General features: G+C 58.6%; 1 protein-coding gene across 8 annotated transcripts; it reads left to right on the top strand.

Annotated features, from left to right (window-relative positions):
• The first annotated feature begins 1,195 nt into the window (after positions 1–1,195).
• On the top strand, positions 1,196–21,734 carry LOC130856472 (chronophin). Of its 8 annotated transcripts, XM_057740830.1 has the most exons (19): positions 1,196–1,579; positions 2,746–2,788; positions 2,995–3,099; positions 4,237–4,313; positions 4,607–4,718; positions 4,814–4,890; positions 5,392–5,530; positions 6,086–6,154; positions 6,305–6,395; positions 6,803–6,948; positions 7,683–7,794; positions 8,162–8,243; positions 8,334–8,414; positions 8,935–9,051; positions 9,588–9,685; positions 10,018–10,198; positions 11,196–11,290; positions 13,188–13,194; positions 13,330–13,514. In XM_057740830.1, the coding sequence occupies exons 1-19, from the start codon at positions 1,521–1,523 to the stop codon at positions 13,457–13,459; spliced, it is 1,821 nt and encodes a 606-aa protein (XP_057596813.1). In that variant the 5' UTR covers positions 1,196–1,520; the 3' UTR covers positions 13,460–13,514. The 8 variants fall into 8 exon arrangements, with proteins under 8 accessions (XP_057596813.1, XP_057596814.1, XP_057596815.1 ...); XM_057740831.1 differs by lacking the exons at positions 13,188–13,194; positions 13,330–13,514 and adding an exon at positions 20,406–21,729; XM_057740832.1 differs by lacking the exon at positions 13,188–13,194 and having other exon boundaries at positions 13,322–13,514.

The raw sequence follows: 21,734 nt of genomic DNA, 5'->3' as shown, positions 1-21,734 counted from the left end.
GACCCAGGAGCCTCCCAACTTCCAGCCAGGATGCCACTCTCAGGTTCCCTTTGTAGCCCCACCCCCACCCCCGCGCCGCCCCAGCCAGGCTCTGCCTGGCTCTCCCTTTAGAGAGTTGGAGGGGCAGCCAGTGTCCAGCACGTGCCCACTGTGTGCCAGGCCCCATGCTGGGCACTGGGCACACTGAGATGTCTCAGGTGGCGGTCCTGCCCTCAGAAGTGACCAGTCTGCCCACCCACACACAGTAGGTGCTCAAGTAACCCTCAAACTGAACTGAAACTCCAACAAGGCAAAGTGCAGTGGGTGTGCGAAGACTCTCCCCCAGGCCCCTCCCTCTCCCCCAAACCCCGGAACTCCCGATGCCCAAGGGGTGCAGGGGTTCAGAGTAAGGAGAGCCTACTGTTTACCAAAGGCTCTCATCTTTTATTAATAGTTATGGAGCCTCTACTGTATGTCCAAGTCTGTATCGGGTGGAAGGGCAAAGAAATAACGACTGCTGAGTTGGGGGAGGTCAGAGCACCCTCCTCATTGCTGCTTTACAAGAAGTTAAGGCAGGGACTAGGGAAGCCTGCCGGGATAAAGGACATCACCGATGGAGGAAACTCAGTGTTGGGCCTGGAAGAGAGCATGGTGTCAAGCAACTGCTCTGGGAGGTTTCGCTGTGGCTGGAGGGTGGCGGGCACCCCCGTGAAAGGGGCGCCAGGAGCAGAAGCACGCGTGCTGGAGAAGCAGGCAGGGATGTCTTATCTACTCGTCCAGGTGGGCAGTCAGGACAGCTGACCCACAGGCCATTAGAGGCAGTGAGTCCAGAGTTCCAGGGACTTGTCCAAGGGCTCGCTGCAGCGGGGTGGCCCCGGGAAGCCAAAACCTCCAGCCCATCTTCCAGCAGGTGAGCTGGGCAAACTTTAGCTGGAGGTGACCGGGAGGTCCTTCGGGAAGGGAGTCCAGGACAGCATCCTTTGGGAGGCCTAGATGGGCCTGTCCTTGGCCTCTGCCTCCTAAGCAGGGAACCCTGTTTCCCCTTTAAGAGGGTGCCAAGGTTATTCATACCCAGGGCTTGCAGGCCGGCGGGTGGGGCAGAACGCAGGAAGCCGGGCCGGCGCGGTGGCAGGAAGGGCTTACCTGCTTCCCGCCTGGAGGGGCGGGGCGGGGCGGGGCGGGGCGGGGAGGAGGGGCGGGGCGGGGCGGGGAGGAGGGGCCGCGCGCACAACCTGTGGATCGCCGGGCGGCCGGCGGACCCACACTCGCCGGCACCGGTGGGGGGGCCCTTGTGGGGGCCCGGAAGACGCGAAAGAGCGAGAAAACAAACTTGGAGAGAGGAGTGACCTGGGGGCCGGGGGCGGAGTCGCCAGCGGGGGAGGAGAGAGCCAGCAGCAGCGAGAGCGGCTGGCCCAGGAAGCGGAGAGCGCCGCCCACCCATCCGGGGCGAGAGAGGCGCCGCGGGCAGAGGCAGGCTGGGCCGGGGGCTGCCGGGCCCTCGACCCCCACCGTGACCCCGCGGCCCCCAGCCCGCCCCCAAGATGATGAAGAGGCAGCTGCATCGCATGCGGCAGCTGGCCCACACGGGCAGCTCGGGGCGGTGAGTGTCAACCCCCTCCCTTCCAGCCCCATCCTCACCCGGCAGGACCCTAGGGGAGGTGGGGGCTGGGGGAGAGACTGAGGACAGCTGGACAGCCACTTTCTGACCGGCCACCTCTTTTCCTCCCCTCTGACTGCCACCCCCACCTCCCAGCCAGAGTAAGAGGGGCAGGCGCTGGCCTTTGGGGGAAGGGGCACCCCCACCCCTGGCTGGAGGGTGGGTGGGGGATCGAGGATGCTGGGTCTTCTGTCTCCATGAGCCCTTGAGTGGACGGTCCCCTGGCCTCACTTGTCCCCTCTGTACAGCGTTAACCATCTCTGGTTGCCTGGGGTGGGGGGGAGGGTCGATCAGGGCCCCAGACCTTGGGGGAGCAGCAGAGACAGGGTCCTGGCAGCGATGGGAGGAGGGGCCTGCTCCTGCCCTGCCCCGCACCTCTTCCCGCCAGCCCCTAGCCCAGAGGCCTCCTTGCTTCTCTGTCTTGCTTCTGCTTTTCTTAGCCTCAGGTGGAAACATCCCCAAGTCCCCTTGTTCCCACCACAGGCCCTGAGCTGGTGGCGTGGAGGCCGGAAATTTGGGGAGCTCACAGGGCCCGTCTTCTTTCCTCTTCCCCCTGCGCTGGGAGTTTCTCGTCCTCTGGGCTCGGGGGAGAGGACTGGGTGTCCACAGACCTGCTCTGGTCACACACGGGCGCAGACGCCTGTGTGAGCGTGGGCAGTCAGGCTACCTTGTTCTGAGCCTGTGTCCCCATAGTGTCCCCTCATGTCCCCGGGCAGGGACCCAGGACCTGCCCATCACCACAGTCCAGAGTCCTGTGTGACTGACAGCCCAGGAGTCTGAGCTCGCACACTTCCCGTTCTTGGGGCCAGCCCGGGCCTCCTCTTCCCGGGTCAGCAGAAGAGAAAGCCTCCCCCAGTCCCTGCTTCGGTTTCGTCCGCCTTCTCTCAGGACACAGCCCTGGGTGGAGGAGGAAAAAGCCCGGTATCCCATTCCCGCCTCCGTGGAATGTGTTCTGACTCGGATGAGGCAGGCGGGCCACCCAGGGCGGAATGACTGGGAGGGGCACTGGAAGCAACTGGGGTTCAGGTGCCCTGTTTGGGGGCAGTGCAGGAGCAGGCAGGGGGTTTCCTAACCTGGGCCAGCTCAGCAGAAGCTGTCTCCCCCCGCAGCACCCCAGAGACGGCCGAGTTCCTGGGTGAGGACCTGCAGCAGGTACGTGCCTGGGCCGGCAGCGGGTGGCAGGGCAGGCCCGTGCAGGCTGTCAGCGGAGGGCCGGGCGGGGATGCCCGTTGGGGGCCCGCGTTGAGTCACTCCCACGCTGTTGGCCATGGGGTCCCCAGGAGGAGGGAAGAGAAAGGTAGTTCCTGCTCTGGGAGAGAACAAGCCCCTACGATGCTTAACCCCTGGACCCCTCCCAGGTGGAGCAGCGGCTGGAGCCGGCCAAGCGAGCAGCCCACAATGTGCACAAACGGCTGCAGGCCTGTCTGCAGGGCCAGAGCGGGGCGGACATGGACAAGCGGGTGGTGAGTGGGGGCCCCGGGGAGGAGGGGCGTGGGCAGGACACCTCTGTCCAGTGGGGCATTGAGGTCGGGGCTGGGGTCTCCCCGCTAGTCTGAGTCTCTGACACCAAGGGGATGGCAACTGCTCTGCCCCAAGGCCCCTCGGGCACCCCACGCATGAGGTCCTATTTCTTCTCCATCCCCTTCTTGACCCCGCCCCCTCTGCCCCAATCCTCTGAGCCAAAACCAGGCCTCTGACAGCACCTGAACCTTTCTGTCCAGTCAGTACCCAGAGCAGGTGCTTGCAGCTGGGCAGCCTGTGCGGGCTTCCTGAAAGAAGTAGCATCTGAGCTGGATTTTGAGTGTTACTCACTGGTATTCACCAGCAGCCAGTATTTAGGGACTGATTACTGCTAGTCTGTTGCTAAGATATCTCCATGCATTGCCTCACTTAATGATGAAAACAAGCTTAGGAGGAGGCTGCCTTAATTAACACTGTGTCCCAAGGAGGAAATGGAGACAGAGAGGTAAAGTGACTCACTCAAGGTCACACAGCTAGTAACTGGCAAAACTGAGATTTGAACTCTGGTCACCCTGACCTAAACTGGTGCTTTCCACAACGCTAGGGGGGAGTGTTGGAGGCATATTTTGTAACCAGGCAACAATTCAGTGTGGCCAGAGCAATAGGCAGCCATGGAGGGTTTTGAGCTCTGCAGGAGCTAGGTCAGCCACAGATGCCCTGCAGCAGGGGAGAGGGCCCACTCCGAGGCTGTGTTCCTGGCTCCTCCACTCTCCCTCTAGCTGTGTGAACTGGGGCAAGCTCCATGCCCTCTGTTTTTAGTTTTCCATTCAGTGACGAGACTTGGTCACATCTTCCTGCCCAATCAAGTGGCTTCTGGGAGAGGGCAGGGGGGCCTCAGATGGCTGGGGGCTCTGTACATGGTCAAGGGGAGATGTCACCTCCACCGTGCCTTGTCATCATCCCGCTGCCACTCTCACCTGTGACTCTGGCCCTTCTGGGATCCCGCCTCCCCTGTCCACACCCAGGGCCTTGGTGGGATTCTCCCCCCAGGAGACTGGCTGTGTGCACAGGCAGAGGGGTGGAGGGCCGCCAGGCGGGCAAGCACTCACGCTCACCGCCGGCCCTGCCCCTCCCTGCAGAAGAAGCTTCCCCTCATGGCTCTGTCCACCACGATGGCCGAGAGCTTCAAGGAGCTGGACCCCGATTCCAGCATGGGGTGAGCACGGACAGGGGCCTCGGCCCTCACCTGGAGATGCCAAGGAGGGATCGGGGCTGGGAGGGGGTCCCGGTCAGGGAGGACATCCACAGTGGAAGGATGACCAGGCTGGGGAGAGAGTCGGGGCTGGAACCGTGTCCGGATCAGTGAAGGCAGCCAGGCCTGCGATGGGCTCACTGAAGACTGAGGAGAGATAGGGACAGGAGGGGAGGGGGAGGGAGGAGGCCCCCCGTCTCTCCAGAGGCGGGTGAGGGGCTGTGGGAGCCCGGGCCCACTTGGTGCTGTGCCCACAGGAAGGCTCTGGAGATGAGCTGTGTCATTCAGAACCAGCTGGCCCGCATCCTGGCCGAGTTTGAGATGACCCTGGAGCGGGACGTCCTGCAGCCGCTCAGCAGGCTGAGTGAGGTGACCCTGACCCCGTCGCTGGCCCCCAGCCTCCCCCGCCTCTAGCTCCCACCTCTGCAGCAGCCCGCTGAGCCCTTCCTGTGCCCGCCCCCCAGGAGGAGCTGCCAGCCATCCTCAAGCACAAGAAAAGCCTGCAGAAGCTGGTGTCTGACTGGAACACGCTCAAGAGCAGGTGGGAGCCACAGACTGTAGGTGGGGTTCACGCCTGGTTCAGCCCACGGATGTGGCCACAGAACTTCAAGGCCCTCCCCCCACGAGGAGGAGACTGCAGGGCCCACTGAGTACAGTGTGTGTCCTAGTGCACACGCCGGGTCCTTAGGAAGACATGCAGTGACGGTGCGTGTGAGGGTGCCTGTGTGCGCATGTGTGCACGTGCTTGTGCCTGCTGGGGTACCCCAAAGCCTGGGGTAGCCATAAACAATCCTCCAAGATCCCTGGATGGCGGGAGAGCCCCCACCCTCCTCTCCGAAGGTGCATGGCCATGATCACCAAGCCCGCCACCAGGGGGTGCCCCAGAGCACTCTGCCCAGGCCGGCTGAGACCCGAGGCCAGTGCAACTCTGGAATTTGCGTCTATAAATTCCAGAATCCTATGTGGTCAGGCCTAGGGAGGGGCCCTTGGTTCTGGACCTGCAATGGGGACAGTGACCACCCCGCCTTGGGATCGTCCCCAGGCTCAGTCAGGCAGCTAAGAACTCGGGCAGCGGTCCGGGCCTGGGCGGCGGCCCAGGCAGCTACACCACCACGGCCAACAAGGTGGAGATGCTGAAGGAGGAGGAGGAAGAGCTGAAGAGGAAGGTGGAGCAGTGCAAGGTGAGGGGCACCTGGGCTTCCTGCGTGTGTGGGGGTGGCAGGCGTGGGTGCTGTCCCCATTTCTCAAGTGACGAAACTGAAGCTCAGAGCGGTGACGTGACTTGCCCGGGGCCACATAGCTAGGAAGCAGCAGAGCTGGAATTTGCATCCGGGCTGTCAGGCTCCGAGGTCTGTGTACTTAGCCATTACCTTGGAGCCGCTTCTGTCTATACCATACGCATAACACCCGGGAGGGAGTGACGTCTGTTCCCTGGAATCTCGGTGTGTTTGCTAAGTGAGTGAATGAATGAAGGGTGGGTGAACGAATGCGTAGTGAATAACACAAGGCACTGTGCTGAGAATCTAGGGACACAGAGAAGAGGACGAGAAGGGGTAAAAGCCCCTCAGGAGTTTGAAGGGGTCACTGTGGGCTGGCCCCAGAAGCAAGCCTTAAACAGAGAGAGGAAAGTTGGCTGGGACCCTCCCTGCACAGCTTGGGCAAGTCGCTACCCCCTCCCAGCTTCCCCACTGGGCCCCAGCCTCGCTGGTCTAAGCCCTCCCCTCTCTGTCCCCAAGGACGAGTACTTGGCCGACCTGTACCACTTTGCCACCAAGGAGGACACCTATGCTAACTACTTCATCCACGTGAGTCCAAAGCCAGGCTCCAGCCACCCGGAGCTCGGGGGCCACTGAGCCCCGCTGCGAGATGCTGGGAGGGAGAGGTCTGCGTTTGTGGCCCGAGGGGGGAGGCTCAGCTTCCCTCTCTTCCCCCGGGGTGCCCCCTTGTCCCCACAGCTCATGGAGATTCAGGCCGATTACCATCGCAAGTCTCTGAGCTCGCTGGACACGGTCCTGGCTGAGTTGAGGGAGAACCACAGCCAAGCAGGTGGGGGCACAGGCGGGCCCCAACCCCCACCCCTGACCCCCACCCTGTTTGGAGCATATTAAAAAGCTCGCACTCCGTCGTGAAGGACAACAGGGAGCCGGGGATGAGTTCTGAGCAAGGGAGCACTCAATTAGATTTGCGATGGAGAGCTTGCTCTGGCTGCTGCGCGGAGGGTGGAATGAAGGGGCCGGACTAGAACCCTGTCAGGAGACAGAAGAGACTGCGGTGGGGGCAGTGGAGGGGGACAGATTCAAGAGATGTGTTGGACGATTTCAGGATGTGTGGCATGGATGGTCAGGGGGGAGGTGGTAGCCCCCTGAGAACGTCTGGGGGTGCCCCTGTCTGCCCTGACCTGCCTGCTCAGGGGTGGGAGGACCCTGGGCCGCTGATCTGTCTCGTCCCTGCAGACCCCTCCCCCTCGATGACGGCCGCCCCCTTCTCCAGGGTGTATGGGGTGCCTCTGGGAACCCACCTGCAGGAGCTGGGCCGGGACATCGCCCTGCCCATCGAGGCCTGCGTCACGATGCTGCTTTCTGAGGGCATGAAGGAAGAGGTGGGGCCCGCTGGGGCGGGTGGGGAAGGAGCACCGGGGCCCTCCCTCAGTCCCACACCTCCCACACCTGCCCGCCTGTGCTGGGACCTGTGATCCCACCATGAGCACGCAGGTGCCGGGAGAAGGTGTGGCCTCCTGTTGCTGAATAGACACCACCTCCCACTTAGTGACCGTGCCGTCAGCCCTTTGCACTCCTTGCTCCGTTGAATTATCCCAATAACCCTTGGCGGGAGCCCTCATTGGCTCTGCTTTGCGCGGGGGAGACAGAGGCCAACGGGTAGACGTACCCAGTGGCAGGCGAGAAGGTGGCCGTGAGGCCAGAGACTCCACGTGCCTCACAGCTGCACGCTGCTCTATTCCATCCTTTGCACCTCGGCCGTGCTAGCATATCGGCTGCTTTCCTGAGGGCAGACCCTTACCACGTGGATCACACCCAAAGACAGACCTAGGCTTCAGGACGGTCCTGCTGGGCCTCCTGTCTCCCTTCCACTCCTCACCAGATTCCCGTCTCCCCATGACTTTTCTCAGCTCCTCGCAGACTTCCCATTTTGCTCAGAATCCTAGACCTTGAGAGTTGAGAGAACCACAGATACGCTGGTGTTCCCTCTGCCCACCAGCCCGGTGGGGTCCCCGAGGGCTACCCCAGGCCAAGAGTGGGCCAGGGCCTCCCAGCCAGGGTGTCCTGCCCCTCCCACCCTTCCATGACCCCCCACCTGCCCCCTCTCGCATCTCAGGGGCTCTTCCGTCTGGCCGCCGGGGCCTCAGTGCTGAAGCGCCTCAAACAGACAATGGCCTCGGACCCCCGCAGCCTGCAGGAGTTCTGCTCTGACCCCCACGCCGTGGCAGGTACCTGCTCCAAGGAGCCCTAGATGGAGGGCCTTCCCCACAAATCCCTTCCTAGAAGCTGCCTGAAATGATCCCACAATAGTTAGACTTTAGGCATGATAATCTGCTGAGAAGACATCTGAGGAGACATGGGAGTCTTTAATGTGGGGCCCATGGTGAGCTCCCTGAAATGTGTGTATGTTTTTCGAGGGACAAGATCACTAGGCTTCTTCATTTTCCCAAAAGAGCCTGTGACCCAAAGAAGCGCTCAGACCTAGACATGTTAGTGGGAAGAAGGGCTAAAGATTCCTAACATGGAGTGAGCCAGGCACTGGGGGTAAAGGTGGGGGCTTGGGGGGCTGCATCTGAGCCCCCACCACCACTCCAGGTGCCCTCAAGTCCTACCTGCGGGAACTGCCGGAGCCCCTGATGACCTTTGACCTCTATGACGATTGGATGAGGGCAGCCAGGTGAGGATGGGGGCGGGGCGGGTGCTGGGGAGGACGAGGCTGCAGAGGGGCCGCCCAGGCCGGGCTCACCAGGGCTCTCCCCCTCCCCAGCCTGAAGGAGCCGGGAGCCCGGCTGGAGGCCCTCCAGGAGGTGTGCAGCCACCTGCCCCACGAGAACCACAACAACCTCAGGTGAGCACACCCCCGGCCCCCCGGCCTCCCCAAGCCAAGGCCCAGGTGGCACTTCAGGGCCCTAAGCTGGTGTCCTGCCCCCTTATCCCAAGCAATATTTCTGAAAACACAGCTTTGATGTATTAGCTGTATATTTGTGTTATACTAGATGTTGAACTGAACCCGTACCCTGAACCGTGAAGCCGCACCACCCGGCTGTAAATCCCACCTCTGCCGCTATGTGGTCCTAGGCTAGCCGTTTAACTCTCTGTGCCTCGGCGCCCTCGTGTGGAAGATGCGGAGCATAACAGTCCCTGCTCTGTAGGGTGGCTGGGAGGTTCTCAACTTAGTGCCTGACACGTAGGTGGTGTTCAGGGGGTCGACTAATGTAACTCATAAACATTTTCCTACATGTCCTGTGTGGTGTCTTTGCTACTCTTTGGAAACCCCAGGCTGGGAAAGTCTCAGGTCTTGGGGGCATCCATGGGTGTTCATGGCCCAAGATGCCCTGCCGCTGGTCAACCCCTCTCCCCCGCCCCAGGTACCTGATGAAGTTCCTGGCACGGCTGGCCGAGGAGCAAGAGGTGAACAAGATGACACCGAGCAACATCGCCATTGTCCTGGGGCCCAACCTGCTGTGGCCCCCTGAGAAAGAAGGGTGAGTGGCCACAGGTTGGAGGAAGGTGGCAGTCCCCTCCCCGCTCCAAACATCTGCTGCTTATTTTTCCCCGGGGCCTCAGTTTCCCCATCCTTGCAGTGGGTTGAGCAGCTCCTATTGTCAAGGCTGCTGTGAGGAGCGGCCAAAGGGGTCATGGACCCCGTGGGGCTTTGGAGATAGGCATTCCGGGTAATGGCAGTGAGAGGGTGCTTGGCGGCCTGTTGCCGGGAGCCCGGAGATCTGGTTCTAGCCCCACCCCCCCACCTTCCAGAGATGGACTTTAGGAAGTCACTCTGGACCTTCATTTCCTCCTCTTTAAGTTGGAAAGAAATTAGACAAATATTGAGAATTTTTGCCTTGGAAATTAGATGAGATAATAAATGGAGAAATGTTTTGTAAACTGTAAAGTGCGGTGATACGTGAGGGGTTGTTATTCACCTGATCCTTGAGTCCCCAGTGCCTAGCACAGGGCCAGAGAGTTGGGGTCACTAGGCTTTGCGAAATGATGACTCACTTTCACTCTCTTTTTGTCCCAGGGACCTGGCCCAGCTGGACGCAGCCTCCGTCTCATCCATCCAGGTGGTGGGCGTGGTTGAGGCTCTGATACAGAATGCAGACACCCTCTTCCCTGGAGGTAAAGCCCCCACCTTTGTGAACGTGTCCCTTTGTGCCCTCATCTGCCCAGCTTGGTGCCCTCCAGACTCAGCTTCAGTCCCTGGCAGCCCTGCAAACTCACCATGAGGCCTGGAGGAAATGGCTTCTCCACTCTGAGCCTCAGTTTCTCATCTGTAAAATGGGGATGATCGTGCCTGCTTCATGGGATTGTTGTAAGGCCCACCTGGGAGTGGGAAGGCAAAACACGGTCCAGATAAAATCAGGAGAAAGGGAAAGTGGTCCTGACACCAGCTGAGGCGGGGAGGCCGGCAGAAGCTCTGAAAGTTCAGACCTGCTCCTTTCTGTCTGCAGATATCAACTTCAATGTGTCAGGCCTGTTCTCAGCCTGTTCCCAGGACAAGGCCAGCAACAGGCCGGCTTCTGAGGAGCTTCCATCGATTGCCACGCCCATCCTGGCCCATGTCCCAGCTCCAGCCCCTGCCCCGGCTCCAGCTCTGGCCCCTGTCCCAGCCTCAGTGGCTCCCAAGGAAAGGTAAGGAATGAATGGCCCCGTGCTGCCCCAAGAGTCTCAGCCTGAGGCACCATCTCTCAGGGTGTCCAGTAGCATTTGAGGAAATATAATTATTATATTTTCATCCCAAATACCAGGTTTCCCAGTTTGGCATGGGTGGGATAGAGACTCAGAAACATATCCTTCTCAGCCTCTGATGCGTTCCCTGCTGTGTTATATGGCTTTTTACTGAGCACCTACTATGTGCCAGGCACTATTTCAGGCCCTGGAGATTTAGGGAACTAGGGAGCTGATCATTTTAGAATTTGAAAATACTGTATCTTCCTGTCTTCTCTTTGATCCTTTAAATCGGAAGGGCTGTGTGGTACCATGTTGCCTCCGTACCCAGCGGGTACTGATCAGTTATCACAGATTGCTGGAGCCCAAACCATGAATTTCCTCAGATGGGAAAGGCAGACAAATGCTGCCCTTAGAGCTCACATTCCAGCGGATGGGGAGACAGCATCAACCAGAACACCGATCAAGGCACAATAGAATGTCAGGCGGTGACGTGTGCTATGAAGGACAGTCGAGCCAGGGCCGGGTGGTCGAGTAGGGAACAGGAGTCAGGAAAGAGGGGGTCAGGAAAGGCCTCCCCAAGGAGCAGCCAACGGAGCAGAGCCAGGAATGAGCCACGGCCTCCTCCTCTGCTTCTTGTCGGCTCTCAGGCTTCTAGTAGCCGAAACATCCCATAAAGATCACATGGAGGCTGAGAGCTGGGGCGGAGGGGAGGCCCTGCTTTCTACCCCTCATCCTGGCCACATGCGGAACTTTGGACACTGTCATAGTGCCACACAGCAGCCAAGGCACAGTGGATACAAACCCTGGCCCATGCCAGGAGCATCTTGTCAGATCCCAGGCCCCGCCACAAGGTCTGGGAGGACCCAAACTCAGCCTGTTGGCTGGGAGTCTCCCCAGGATGCCGGGAGACCTCTGGGAGATGGCCAAGGCCGACCCTGACCCTCTCTTTCCCTTGCAGGGCAGAGTCCGAGGCACCCCCCAGACCAGCCTCCCCCAAGGTCAGTAGGAGTCCCCCGGAGGCAGCCACCCCAGCAGAGGACATGACTCGGAGGAGTGAGTTGGCGGTGGGAGGAGAAGGGGGGCTGAGGGTGGGCAGCAGGAGGGGGTAGGCAATCCCAGAGCGTCCCATGTTTTCAGACAGCCAGGGGAGGCCAGGAATCCAGGTGGCTAAGAACCAGGTTTGCTGCCTGACACCCTGGGTTCAGATTCCAGCTCTGTGACCTTGGGCAAATGACTTCACCTGTCTGTGCCTCAGCTTCCTCCTCTGTGTAATGGGACAGTAACCACACCTGCCTTGTGGGGCTGTTTGGAAAATTAAATGGTGCTGCCTGGCCCATACCCAGCGCACAGTAAATGCTCGATAAAGGTCAGCGATCGTGAGTGTTGGGGGTGGTGGAGTCCCATCCCTCAAGAAGCCCAGGGATCACAGAGTGAACAGGGAGGATGGGGTTTTCAGAGGACAATGAAGGAGGGTGGTGGTGGTGCGGTGATTTGGTGGCCTCCTTCTGAGTCCGTTTGGTGCACTCACCTGTTGAGGTGGCCTAAAGCCAGCCAGGTGAGAAGGCCGAGGGTTCAGGTGGAGAGTCTGCCAGGGTTACTAGGACACTTGGGACACCCTGCCCAGGGGGCTCCGGAGTTTTCCACCTGGATGGAAGTAGATGGAGCAGCATCGGAGCCTCTGGACCAGCAGGAGCTGGCAGGTCACACAGGGACCTTCTTACAGGAGGGGGCTTCTAGCTACTATTCCTGAATGGGGGGCAAGCGGGATGTTTGCTCACTGGAGCCCGAGTGGAAGGACTGTCACAGCATCACCTATGCTGCGAGGTCAAAGCTGTCATCCCATGTCACCAATGAAGACACTCAGGCTCCTGGGGGCAAGTGATTTGCCCAGGTCCTCCAGTGGGGGGGGTGGCAGACCTAGGACCAGACTCCAGAAGTTCCGGCCCCACCCAGCCCCTTGGCTGCCTTGTGAGGTTGGACTGTGCAGGGGGATCTGAGCGCTGGGGTGGGGCAGTCCTGGTGGGCTTCTGAGAGGAGGTGAGGAGGACCCAGAGGCGGCAGGTGGAACAGGCAGCACTGCTTTATTCAACAGATGTGTACTGAACACCTACACTGTGCCAGCCACATGCTGTGCTAGCCAGCTGGACATAAGATGGCTTCACTTAGTTCACATTCTAGTCAGGGAGACGAGCAGTAATCGAGCAGAATTGAAACTGACAAGATCATTTCAGAGGGCAAGAAGTGCCGTGAAGAAAATACGACTGGAAAGTATGACAGGAACTGGGGCAGGGTGGGGGAGGGGGCCTCTAGCTGAGGACAGACATGGACAGAGGCCCGAATGGTGAGCAGCCAGCGTGGAAACTGTTCCCGGCAGAGCGAACAGCAGATACAGCAGATTCAAAGATGCCAAGATGGGTGGCATAGAGCTTAGGGATTTGCCGCAGGCAGTGTAGACGCCTAACTGCCCCTCTTCTCCACAGCCAAGCGCCCAGCGCCGGCCAGGCCCACCATGCCGCCCCCCCAGGCCTCCAGCACCCGCGGCTCCCCTCCAGCCCCACCCCCGCCCCCTGGCTCTGGCAGCCCAGTGACCCCCCGGGCTCTGCCCCGCCGTCTGGTTGGCAGCACCCTCCGGGCCCCTACGGTGCCGCCCCCGTTGCCCCCCACAGCCCCCCAGCCTGCCCGGCGCCAGAGCCGTCCCTCACCGGCCTCCCCAGGTCCAGCCTCCCTCAGCCCAGTGGGTCTGAGCGCGCCCGCAGATGTGGACCTGGGGACGGCCCCGGAGGAGGGAGGGGCCCCCACCTCCCCAGTGATCCCCCCTCAGCCCCGGCCCAGGAGCCTTGCCTCAGAGACCGACTGAGCCCTCAGCATCCCGTCCTTCCCACCTTGTCCTCCCAGGACACAGCCCTCCCCCCTCCCAGGGGGGTGGTGGCCTCCAGCCTTTGCCTGCAAGTGCCTCGGTGTCCACTGGGCTGGCCCCCAGGGCAAGGAGGACTCAGGACAGTCCTCCACTTCCAGACCTTTTTCCTCTTGGATCCATCCTGGGCTTGGGGGGGGCCCCTCAGCCAACTCCCCACTCTCTGGCAGGGTTCCAGGGGAGCCGCCAGAAGGAAGAAGAGGCTTGCCTGCTCCTACAAGACTTTTATTTTTCTCTTGCCAGCATATTTTTTTGTAAGGCTGGTAAATAAATTATTTTGGACAAAACTGGAGCAGCTGCCCAAATGATAGTTTTATTTTCTGTCCTTGAAATAAAGAAGCCACTTTGATAAAGGAGAAAAAATTACCTATTCTTTGCCTCCTTTCTTTTTTCCTGTCTGAAATAATGACAGCCAATGTTTTTAGCGCTTACTCTATGCTTCACATTGTGCTTTTCTAGTCATGATTTCCATTTAATCCTCTTCCAGGGAAGTAAAGGATTAGCTCTTATAGGTGAGGAGACTGACGCTCGGAAAGTGACCAAGGTCACATGGCAAGTGAGGCACGGACCTGGCCCAGGTCTGCCCGATTCCAGAGCCTGGATCTTTTCCTCACATCCTGAATAACTTATTTCACTTCTTGGAGTTTCCTTTTCTTCATCTGTGAAACTCTTTAGCAGCTTCCACTAGGGAAGTGTTGGTCTGAGGATTAAATGAGACACTCTTGTAAAGACCAAAGCAACACCATTGCACACAGAGGTGCCCTATAAGTGATGACTGCTGTTGCTGTTTCCTCAAACTGCTGTGTTCTCTGTTCCCAGAGGAGGCAGCGAAGGCTTCCTGTGGAGCAGGGATGGATCTGTCCTCAAACACTCCCTGAGGCTGCTCTGAGCCAGACTCCGGGCCAGGTCCCAACTCAGCCCTACGCCCAAGGAGCTCCTGGAAAAGGACAGGCAGGAGAACTGACAATTAGAATCAAGTGTCAAGACGTGCCCTGGCGGTCCAGTGCTTAGGACTCCACGCTTTCACTGCCGAGTGGGCAGGCTCAGTGGCTGCTCGGGGAACTAAGATCCCACAAACCATGTGGCAAGGCCAAAAAAAACCAATCAAGTGTTATGGCATTGGGAGCCCATGTTAGCTCACCGCGCACGTGCACCGTGCTGGTGGACTCCTAGCCCAGTGTTAGCACTCGGCGCCCATGGCAAGCCATTTAACCCACACTGGTTGTGTGTGGGTGTGGGTGTGGGTGTGGGTGGAGGGTGGATATCAAGAAGGCTTCCTGGAGGAGGCGATATTGAGGGGGAGTCTTTCAGGAGCTGGCCAGGTGAAAAAAGGGAAGAAGGAAGAACATTCCAAGCGAGGGAGACCAGCTTTGCAAAGGATAGGAGCAAAAGCCAGGGCACTGAGGAACGGAAAATATCAGCCTCAGAGGCTGAGTGACAGGGTGTGGCTTTCCCCAGGTCTTTGGAACTTCCGGTGGGGGGTGCTGGGGGGGCGGGGACAGACAGGTCTTCAGAGCCTTCTCAGAGGTTGGCAGACAACCTCAGGATCATGACATTCCTCCCCAAGTAGGGACCTAGGCAGCTGGGTCCCCTCACTGTCCCGGGCAACTGGTCACTGCTGCTCTGTCTTCTTCCCGCTCCAGGGTCCTCAGGTGATAGGCTGCCTCTAGCCCAGTGCCTCTCCACTCCGGCCTCACAGTAGAATCCCTGGGTAATTTAAAAAAAAAAGAAAGGAAAGAAGAAAGAAAAAAAAATGCCGGGTCTCATCCAAAACAATTAAACTAGAATTTCTGGGGTCCTGCCACACATTGGTATTTTTAAAACGCGTTTGTCATTTAAGATCTACACATCTTACTGTATGTAAATTACATCTCAAAAAAAAAAAAATTCGTTCCCCTGGGGACTCTACCGCACAGCCAGGGTGGAGTAGCACTGGTCTAGACCAAGGGCTACAGCGTCCGGGAGGACAACATGTGCCTTTCTTCCCATCACATCCACACGCTTCTCAGGATTTCGCTCGAAACTGTAGCTTCCAAGGTCCAGAGGGCAATGAGATTTGGCCCAAAGATAACATCTCCTTTAGCATCTGTTTTCCTCCTAGCAACCAGCGGTCTTAAGCTTCTGATTGGCTGGAAAACGCTGAGCGAGCCATATTGTCTATTTGTAATTCCTTATTGGTCAAAGATAGCGTCAGTCTCTCAGCCTCCCACCCCTGCAAGAGGCTAGTTAGGGCTGAAGCTCAGCGACTACTGGCCCAGCGGAGCTAAGGGGCAGGACGAAGGACCAGGCTAGGCCTTCATTGGTCCCCCGGTGGCGCCCGCGATCCCGCCCTTTTCTCCAGGCTCCCTTAGCTCGCTGCCCGGCTCCTCCTCGAGACTCTAGCCCCCGTTACCCGCGGGCCAGGCCGTGACCCCGCCCCCTGGCCCTTCCGGCGCGCCGATTGGCAGGTGCCAGGGACGGCCAGCCGCGGGCGAGCGCGCCGTGCCCGCGGAAAGAGAGCGGCGCGGCGCGGGCGTGCGGGCAGCCAGCCGGCTGCATGGCGCGCTGCGAGCGGCTGCGTGGCGCGGCCCTGCGCGAGGTGCTGGGCCGGGCGCAGGGGGTCCTGTTCGACTGCGACGGGGTGCTGTGGAACGGCGAGCGCGCCGTGCCGGGCGCCCCGGAGCTGCTGGAGCGGCTGGCGCGGGCTGGCAAGGAGGTGCTGTTCGTGAGCAACAACAGCCGGCGCGCGCGGCCCGAGCTGGCCCTCCGCTTCGCGCGCCTCGGCTTCGGGGGGCTGCGCGCCGAGCAGCTCTTCAGCTCCGCGCTGTGCGCCGCGCGCTGGCTGCGCCAGCGCCTGCTCGGGCCGCAGGACGCGCAGGGCGCGGTGTTCGTGCTGGGCGGCGAGGGGCTGCAGGCAGAGCTGCGCGCCGCGGGGCTGCGCCTGGCGGGGGACCCCGGCGAGGACCCGGGCGCGACCCCGCGCGTGCGCGCCGTGCTGGTGGGCTACGACGAGCACTTCTCCTTCGCCAAGCTGAGCGAGGCCTGCGCGCACCTGCGCGACCCCGACTGTCTGCTGGTGGCCACCGATCGCGACCCGTGGCATCCGCTCAGCGACGGCAGCCGGACCCCCGGTGAGCGCCGGGCCAGCGGGGAAACTGAAGTGGGGGGCGGCCTGCGCTTTCGCCTGCACACTCGCCTGCACTCCTGGGGGTGAGGGGTGGGGAAGGGGCGTCTCCAGGAGGGATGTGAGGGCGGCCCGCACCCAGCAAGAGCTTAGGATGCTTTCATGTCCACATGCGGTAATTCTTGCAGCCGTCACCCTGTGAGGGGCAGCAGTGGGGTCCCGGTTTGAGAGATGAGGAAACAGGCCCATTGTGGCTCAAGGAGTTGCAGGCAGAATCCAGGGCCCCGACTCCCAACCCTAGCCTTCCTGAACCAGCCTCAAGGACTCCTGTCATTTTCCCCACCCACCAACCGGAGTGAGGTTGGAGAGTTGGGGACAAAGCCTGGAAGGGTGGCCCCCCTCTTGGAGGACTGGAACAGGCGTTTCTAGTGTCAGGTTGAAGGCAAGTGTGCCGAAGCACAGGAGGCGGATGGAGTTTGACCTGAGTTGCAGTTCCAGCTCCAGGGCTCTGTAATCTTAAGTTACATAACCTTGGAGCATCTCTGCCCTGGGGAAAAATGGGAGTAGTAACCATAGTTTCGCTGAGGAGAGAGTGATCAGGGTGAGTGCCTACAACATAGTAGGTGCTCAGATGATGTAAATTGTACCCAAGCCCTTTCATGTTACAGAGCTTTATGAAGCACCTTGGTGTCTGTTATTTAGTTTCAGAATTACTCTGGAGATGGAAGTTATTATTCCATTTCCCAGGTAAAGAAACTGAGGCTAAGAGAAAGGAAGTGAGCTTCCCAAGAGCAAGGGGACCTGAACTTGGCTCTTGAGGCCACTTTACCCTCAACCTCTAAACCCCACCCCCTCCATCTAAGGCACTCTTCTCTGCTGTCATCAGGGAATTCAGATCTGCAGAGGAGGCAGGAGCAAGTGAGGCTCCTACATCTTGGAGGGTTCAGGTTAGACAAGAGCAGATGGTAGCAGAGGCTACCTGACAGTAGTGAGTGTGTATGTGGACAGCCAGCCAATAGGCTGAGACCAGGTACGGATCTCCATCACTCCCTCCCTTCTGGCCACTCACTCGACTGATACCAAATCCTGGGAGGGCAGGGTGGAATTGACTGAAGAGTAGGCACAGTATTATGATGGGTGGCAGGGAGGGCCTAGAGCTGACGAGATCTGGGAGGGCTTCCTGGAGGAGGCATCTTGTAGCACAGGGAACTAGGGAATGGAACAGGGCTTAGGCCATGGCAGAACCAGTTTCAGGCAGGGAATCTTATAGTTCTAGGCCTGTCTTAGCTTTGCTGCAGACCTACTTGCTGCATAACCACTTCAGTCTCAGTTTCCCCATAAATCCAAGGTGAGGGCGCTGGTCAGGGCTCCCAGCTGCCGCAGCTCCTTCCTGCCCTAGGCCATGCTATGAACAGTGAGTTTCTCCAGAGGTCTCAAAGCTCGGGTTAAGGCTGTGGATTCAGAAGTTCCCCCAGAGGCTCAGGAAGGATAGTGTGGAGGAGCTGGAAAGAGACCAGGCCTTGCCCACGCGTGCTTCTTGGGTCTCAGCACCCACCTGTGCCTGCTGGCTCTGCTGGTCATTCCCACAGCAAGAGAGGGAGACAGAGCTTAACAAATCCAGCGCTGCTGTCCTGTTTGTGCACAGCTGAATCATGCAGCCTTGAAAGTGGAATAAAAATACTAATAAAGGCCCCAAAATACATAAAATCTGAAATAATGCAAATCTCACCCCAGTTCCCCCTCCCATGTCCCTATGGGTCTCCTAAATTGTGTGTTTACCTTGTTACCACGTGGCCACTTGAACGGGCAAATAGAAATGCCTACTGTCTTAGGAATACGTCACTAGCAAAACATGTGCCAGTCGTGGATGATGGGATGTTGAGAAGAGTGGGATGTAGTGGTCTGAGGACAGAGTTGTGTTCATAGACTCCCCTGCTTGGATGCTCGCTCCCCCAGGGTACGGATCTTCATGTCATTCACTGCTGTATTCCCAGTGCCTAGCACGGTGCCTGGCATACAGCTGGGCCTCAGTAATATTGGCTGAGTGAGTGAGGTGGGACACAGGGGGCCAAGAGTGATCGGCTCAGACCTGGTAGGAAAGGAAGATGCTGACGGAGCTACCATTCTTTTTTTTTTTTTGTAATTTATTTATTTATTTTGGCTGCACTGGGTCTTAGTTGTGGCATGCAGGATCTTTAGTTGTGGCATGCAGGATCTTTAGTTGTGGCATGGGAACTCAGTTGTGGCAAGCATGCAGGATCTAGTTCCCCGACCAGGGATCGAGCCTGGACCCCCTATATTGGGAGCGTGGAGTCTTATCCTCTGGACCACCAGGGAAGTCCCCAGAGCTACCATTCTTGAGCTGAGAAAATCACTTTGGGGTGACTCAGTTGAGCCCTTCCCATCCTGGAAGGAATTTCTAACCAATAGGGCAAATGGCTTTTCTCCCTTACCCAGTTCTCAGGAAAACAAGCCAGCAAGTTCTAGGTCAGAGGGCAGGGAGACCTTCCCAACAGGGTTGCTCTGGGCCAGCTCTGCCTTGATCCTGGGGAAGTTCCTCCTTTTCATCTGAGGGCCACAGGGCTGAGGATTCTTGCTATTTGTGCACCTTCTGTGCCTTTGGCTTAATCAAGTTGAGTGTCATCTGCTGTGACAAGGGAAACAGGAGGCCCAGAGCATGTGGGGTCGGACCAGTGGAGTACTCTTGTTTAATACCTGGAAGAGCCTTGATTTATACCTTTTGCCAGTTTCTGTGGTGTAAGTACTCCCCCCCCCCGTGGCAGATTTCAGCCTACCAATGTGAAGTCATTTCCCATCAAGGGGTTGGGAAGATAGGTACACACCATTCTGTAGTATTTCCATCCTTACAGATGCAAATAACCTCAAGAGCACAAATAATGGTAAGATAATTAGGAAGTGATGAGTTTTGAGAGTTTAATTACCTTTGTTTTAAATACATTTCACTTGATTGTTCATATAAGCTGACTTTTAATAGTGGCTTTATTTAACCTCTAGCTCACAGAATTCCTGAAACTGAAACATGCAGGACTTCCAAGCCAGTACAAGCTGGCCCTGCGTATGGCTGGGTCAGACCTACCTGAATGCTTATCCTTTGTCTGCCACTTATGAAGCTGTGCAACCCTGGACAAGTTACTTAACAACACAGAACATCAGCTTTCTCATCTGTAAAATGGGCGTTCATGAGCTCCCACACGGCCCCCAGCACTTCAGAATGTGCTTAGGAAACTGACTATTATCATCATTTGTCCAGGGACGTTAGTGTGGAGGTAGAACATTCTGGCACAAAGATGTGGCCCTGGGACGGGCACAGTGGACTCATTGTGTGGGGCAGGATGGTACTGGGCTGGGAATCAGAACTGTCCCTTTCTAACAGTCCTCCTATTGTTAAACACGTGGGTGCATTCCACAGTTTTGCTTATTATAGGCACCACAGCCGCGGGCATCTTCCAGCATGTAGCTTTTTGTCTCCAGTTTGAATCCTCGCCTTGTGATCCCTTTCCCGGCAGAGGCTGACTAGGTCGGAGGTGCGAACATTTCTGTGCCCTGCTGTGTTCCAAAAGGGCTGTGCCAGTTTCTGATGCCAGGAGCGCACATTCTTGTAGCAGTGACCACAAATGCTGTTTGTTAAGGGCTTTTCCGATTCCAAAGCACCTGCCCCTGTGGTGCCCACAGCACCTCTTTGAAGGTCGGCATTACTTAGATCTCCCTTTCCAGTGAGTCCAGGGACACTCAGAGGTTGGCTTGCCCAAAGGCGTACAGCTGCCAGGGTCAAATAGTGAAGCGCAGGCAGGACTGACTGAGGCCTGGTTGCCTGCAGTGGTTCATTCAGGCCTTACAATGCCCACATGAGGTACTGCCGTTGATATCCCCATATAAGAGATGGGAATACTGAGGTACAGGGAGGTTAAATAGCCTGCCCAAGAAAGGTGGAGATGGGGTGTGAACGCAGGCAGCTGGTTGCAGAGTCTGTGCTCTTAACCCCTACACAGACTTGGAAGCAGGCAGCCTTTTTGACTCATTTAAGTGCCTAACTTGACCCCTGTGCCAAGCTGCCTCAGTGGGAATTCCAGTTTCTGGGCCTGGATGCCTTCTCTCCACTGCCCACACTGACTGTCTCCATGTCCCCGCAGGCACCGGGAGCCTGGCTGCTGCCGTGGAGATAGCCTCGGGCCGCCAGGCCCTGGTGGTGGGCAAGCCCAGCCCCTACATGTTCGAGTGCATCACAGAGCACTTCGGCGTGGACCCTGGCCGCATGCTTATGGTGGGCGACCGCCTGGAGACCGACATCCTCTTCGGCCACCGCTGTGGCATGACCACCGTGCTCACGCTCACAGGCGTCTCCCACCTGGAGGAGGCCCAGGCCTACCTGGCAGCCGGCAAGGACGACCTCGTGCCCCATTACTACGTGGAGAGCGTCGCAGACATGCTGGAGGGGTTGGAGGACTGAGCCACTTGACCTGCAACGGCGGCCACAGCCCTCCCTCACCCTGTTCCTGTAGATGGAGGTGATGGACCGAGAGCTGCATTAAGGGCTACCAGCTCCCTGACCCCAGTTTCTACCCTGGCGGGGCTGGAACCCAGGGAAAGTGTCAGGGCCCTCACACCCCGTCCCAGCCGTGGCTGGGCACTCTTTGCTGTCCCAGAAGCTGCCCTCTCCCGCCCACTGGTTCACCCTGGCCTGACTCAGCCAGGTGGCCTTATATCCTGCCCTTTGACCTCCCCTTGTTTAAACCTGGACCCTAATGCCTTGTGAGGATTTCCCTTAACCCTGAGCACTTAATCCCTTACCTCCTCCCGGGGGCCTCTAGAGCTCTGCCTGCTCCTGGGTCCTGGCCTTGGGTTCCTATTGACCAATCAGAGGTCTAGGTAACCACGAATCATTGTCCTGAGCCGAATGGACCAATCAGAAGGCTAAGTGATGGTGACTTATTGCTGTTGGGTCCTGGGTGGACCAGTTGGGAGCCTGAGTGACAGTGACCCTTTCATGTCCTAGGTCCTGGGTAGACCAGTCAGGACCCTAGGTCATAATGACCCGTGAGTCTCTTGGATCCTGACTAGAACTGTCCTGAAGTCTGAGAGACAGTGGCCGCTTGACAATCTGGGTCTGACTGGACCAGCCAGGGGTCCAGATTCCTGTTCAGAAATAAGGGTCCAAGTGCAGAAGACATCCCTCCTCCACAGAGGGGGCCACCTGGTGGCTCCGGGGCTTCTGTAGCTGAGACCCCCACCCCTCCCTGATCATGGCCCCAGACCAGTGTTGACAGTGGCCACAGCCTGGGAGGGGGGCTTTTGTGCCCCCCACTGTGCTGTCCGTGCTGTGCCACCTCTCCCCCACCCCCACCCCCAGCTATTTATTTATTATCGCGTGCCAGTGAGGGTGGGGGTGGGGGCTGGGCCCTCCCCTCCCCCCCCACCCCTACTGTAACCCGTCCTCCCGTACGCAATAAAGTGCGAGTGGG

Source organism: Hippopotamus amphibius, chromosome 7 (genome assembly GCF_030028045.1).
Source record: "Hippopotamus amphibius kiboko isolate mHipAmp2 chromosome 7, mHipAmp2.hap2, whole genome shotgun sequence".
Lineage (NCBI taxonomy): Eukaryota > Metazoa > Chordata > Mammalia > Artiodactyla > Hippopotamidae > Hippopotamus > Hippopotamus amphibius.
This window is presented reverse-complemented; position numbering and strand designations above follow the sequence as displayed.

Bases quoted from the DNA above. Each gene is read 5' to 3' on its own strand.
- LOC130856472 (XM_057740824.1), top strand. From the start codon at position 1,521: ATGATGAAGAGGCAGCTGCATCGCATGCGGCAGCTGGCCCACACGGGC. The intron at 5,531-6,085 runs GTGAGGGGCACC...TCTGTCCCCAAG, and splicing joins GGAAGGTGGAGCAGTGCAAG to GACGAGTACTTGGCCGACCT. The intron at 11,291-12,717 runs GTGAGTTGGCGG...TCTTCTCCACAG, and splicing joins AGAGGACATGACTCGGAGGA to CCAAGCGCCCAGCGCCGGCC.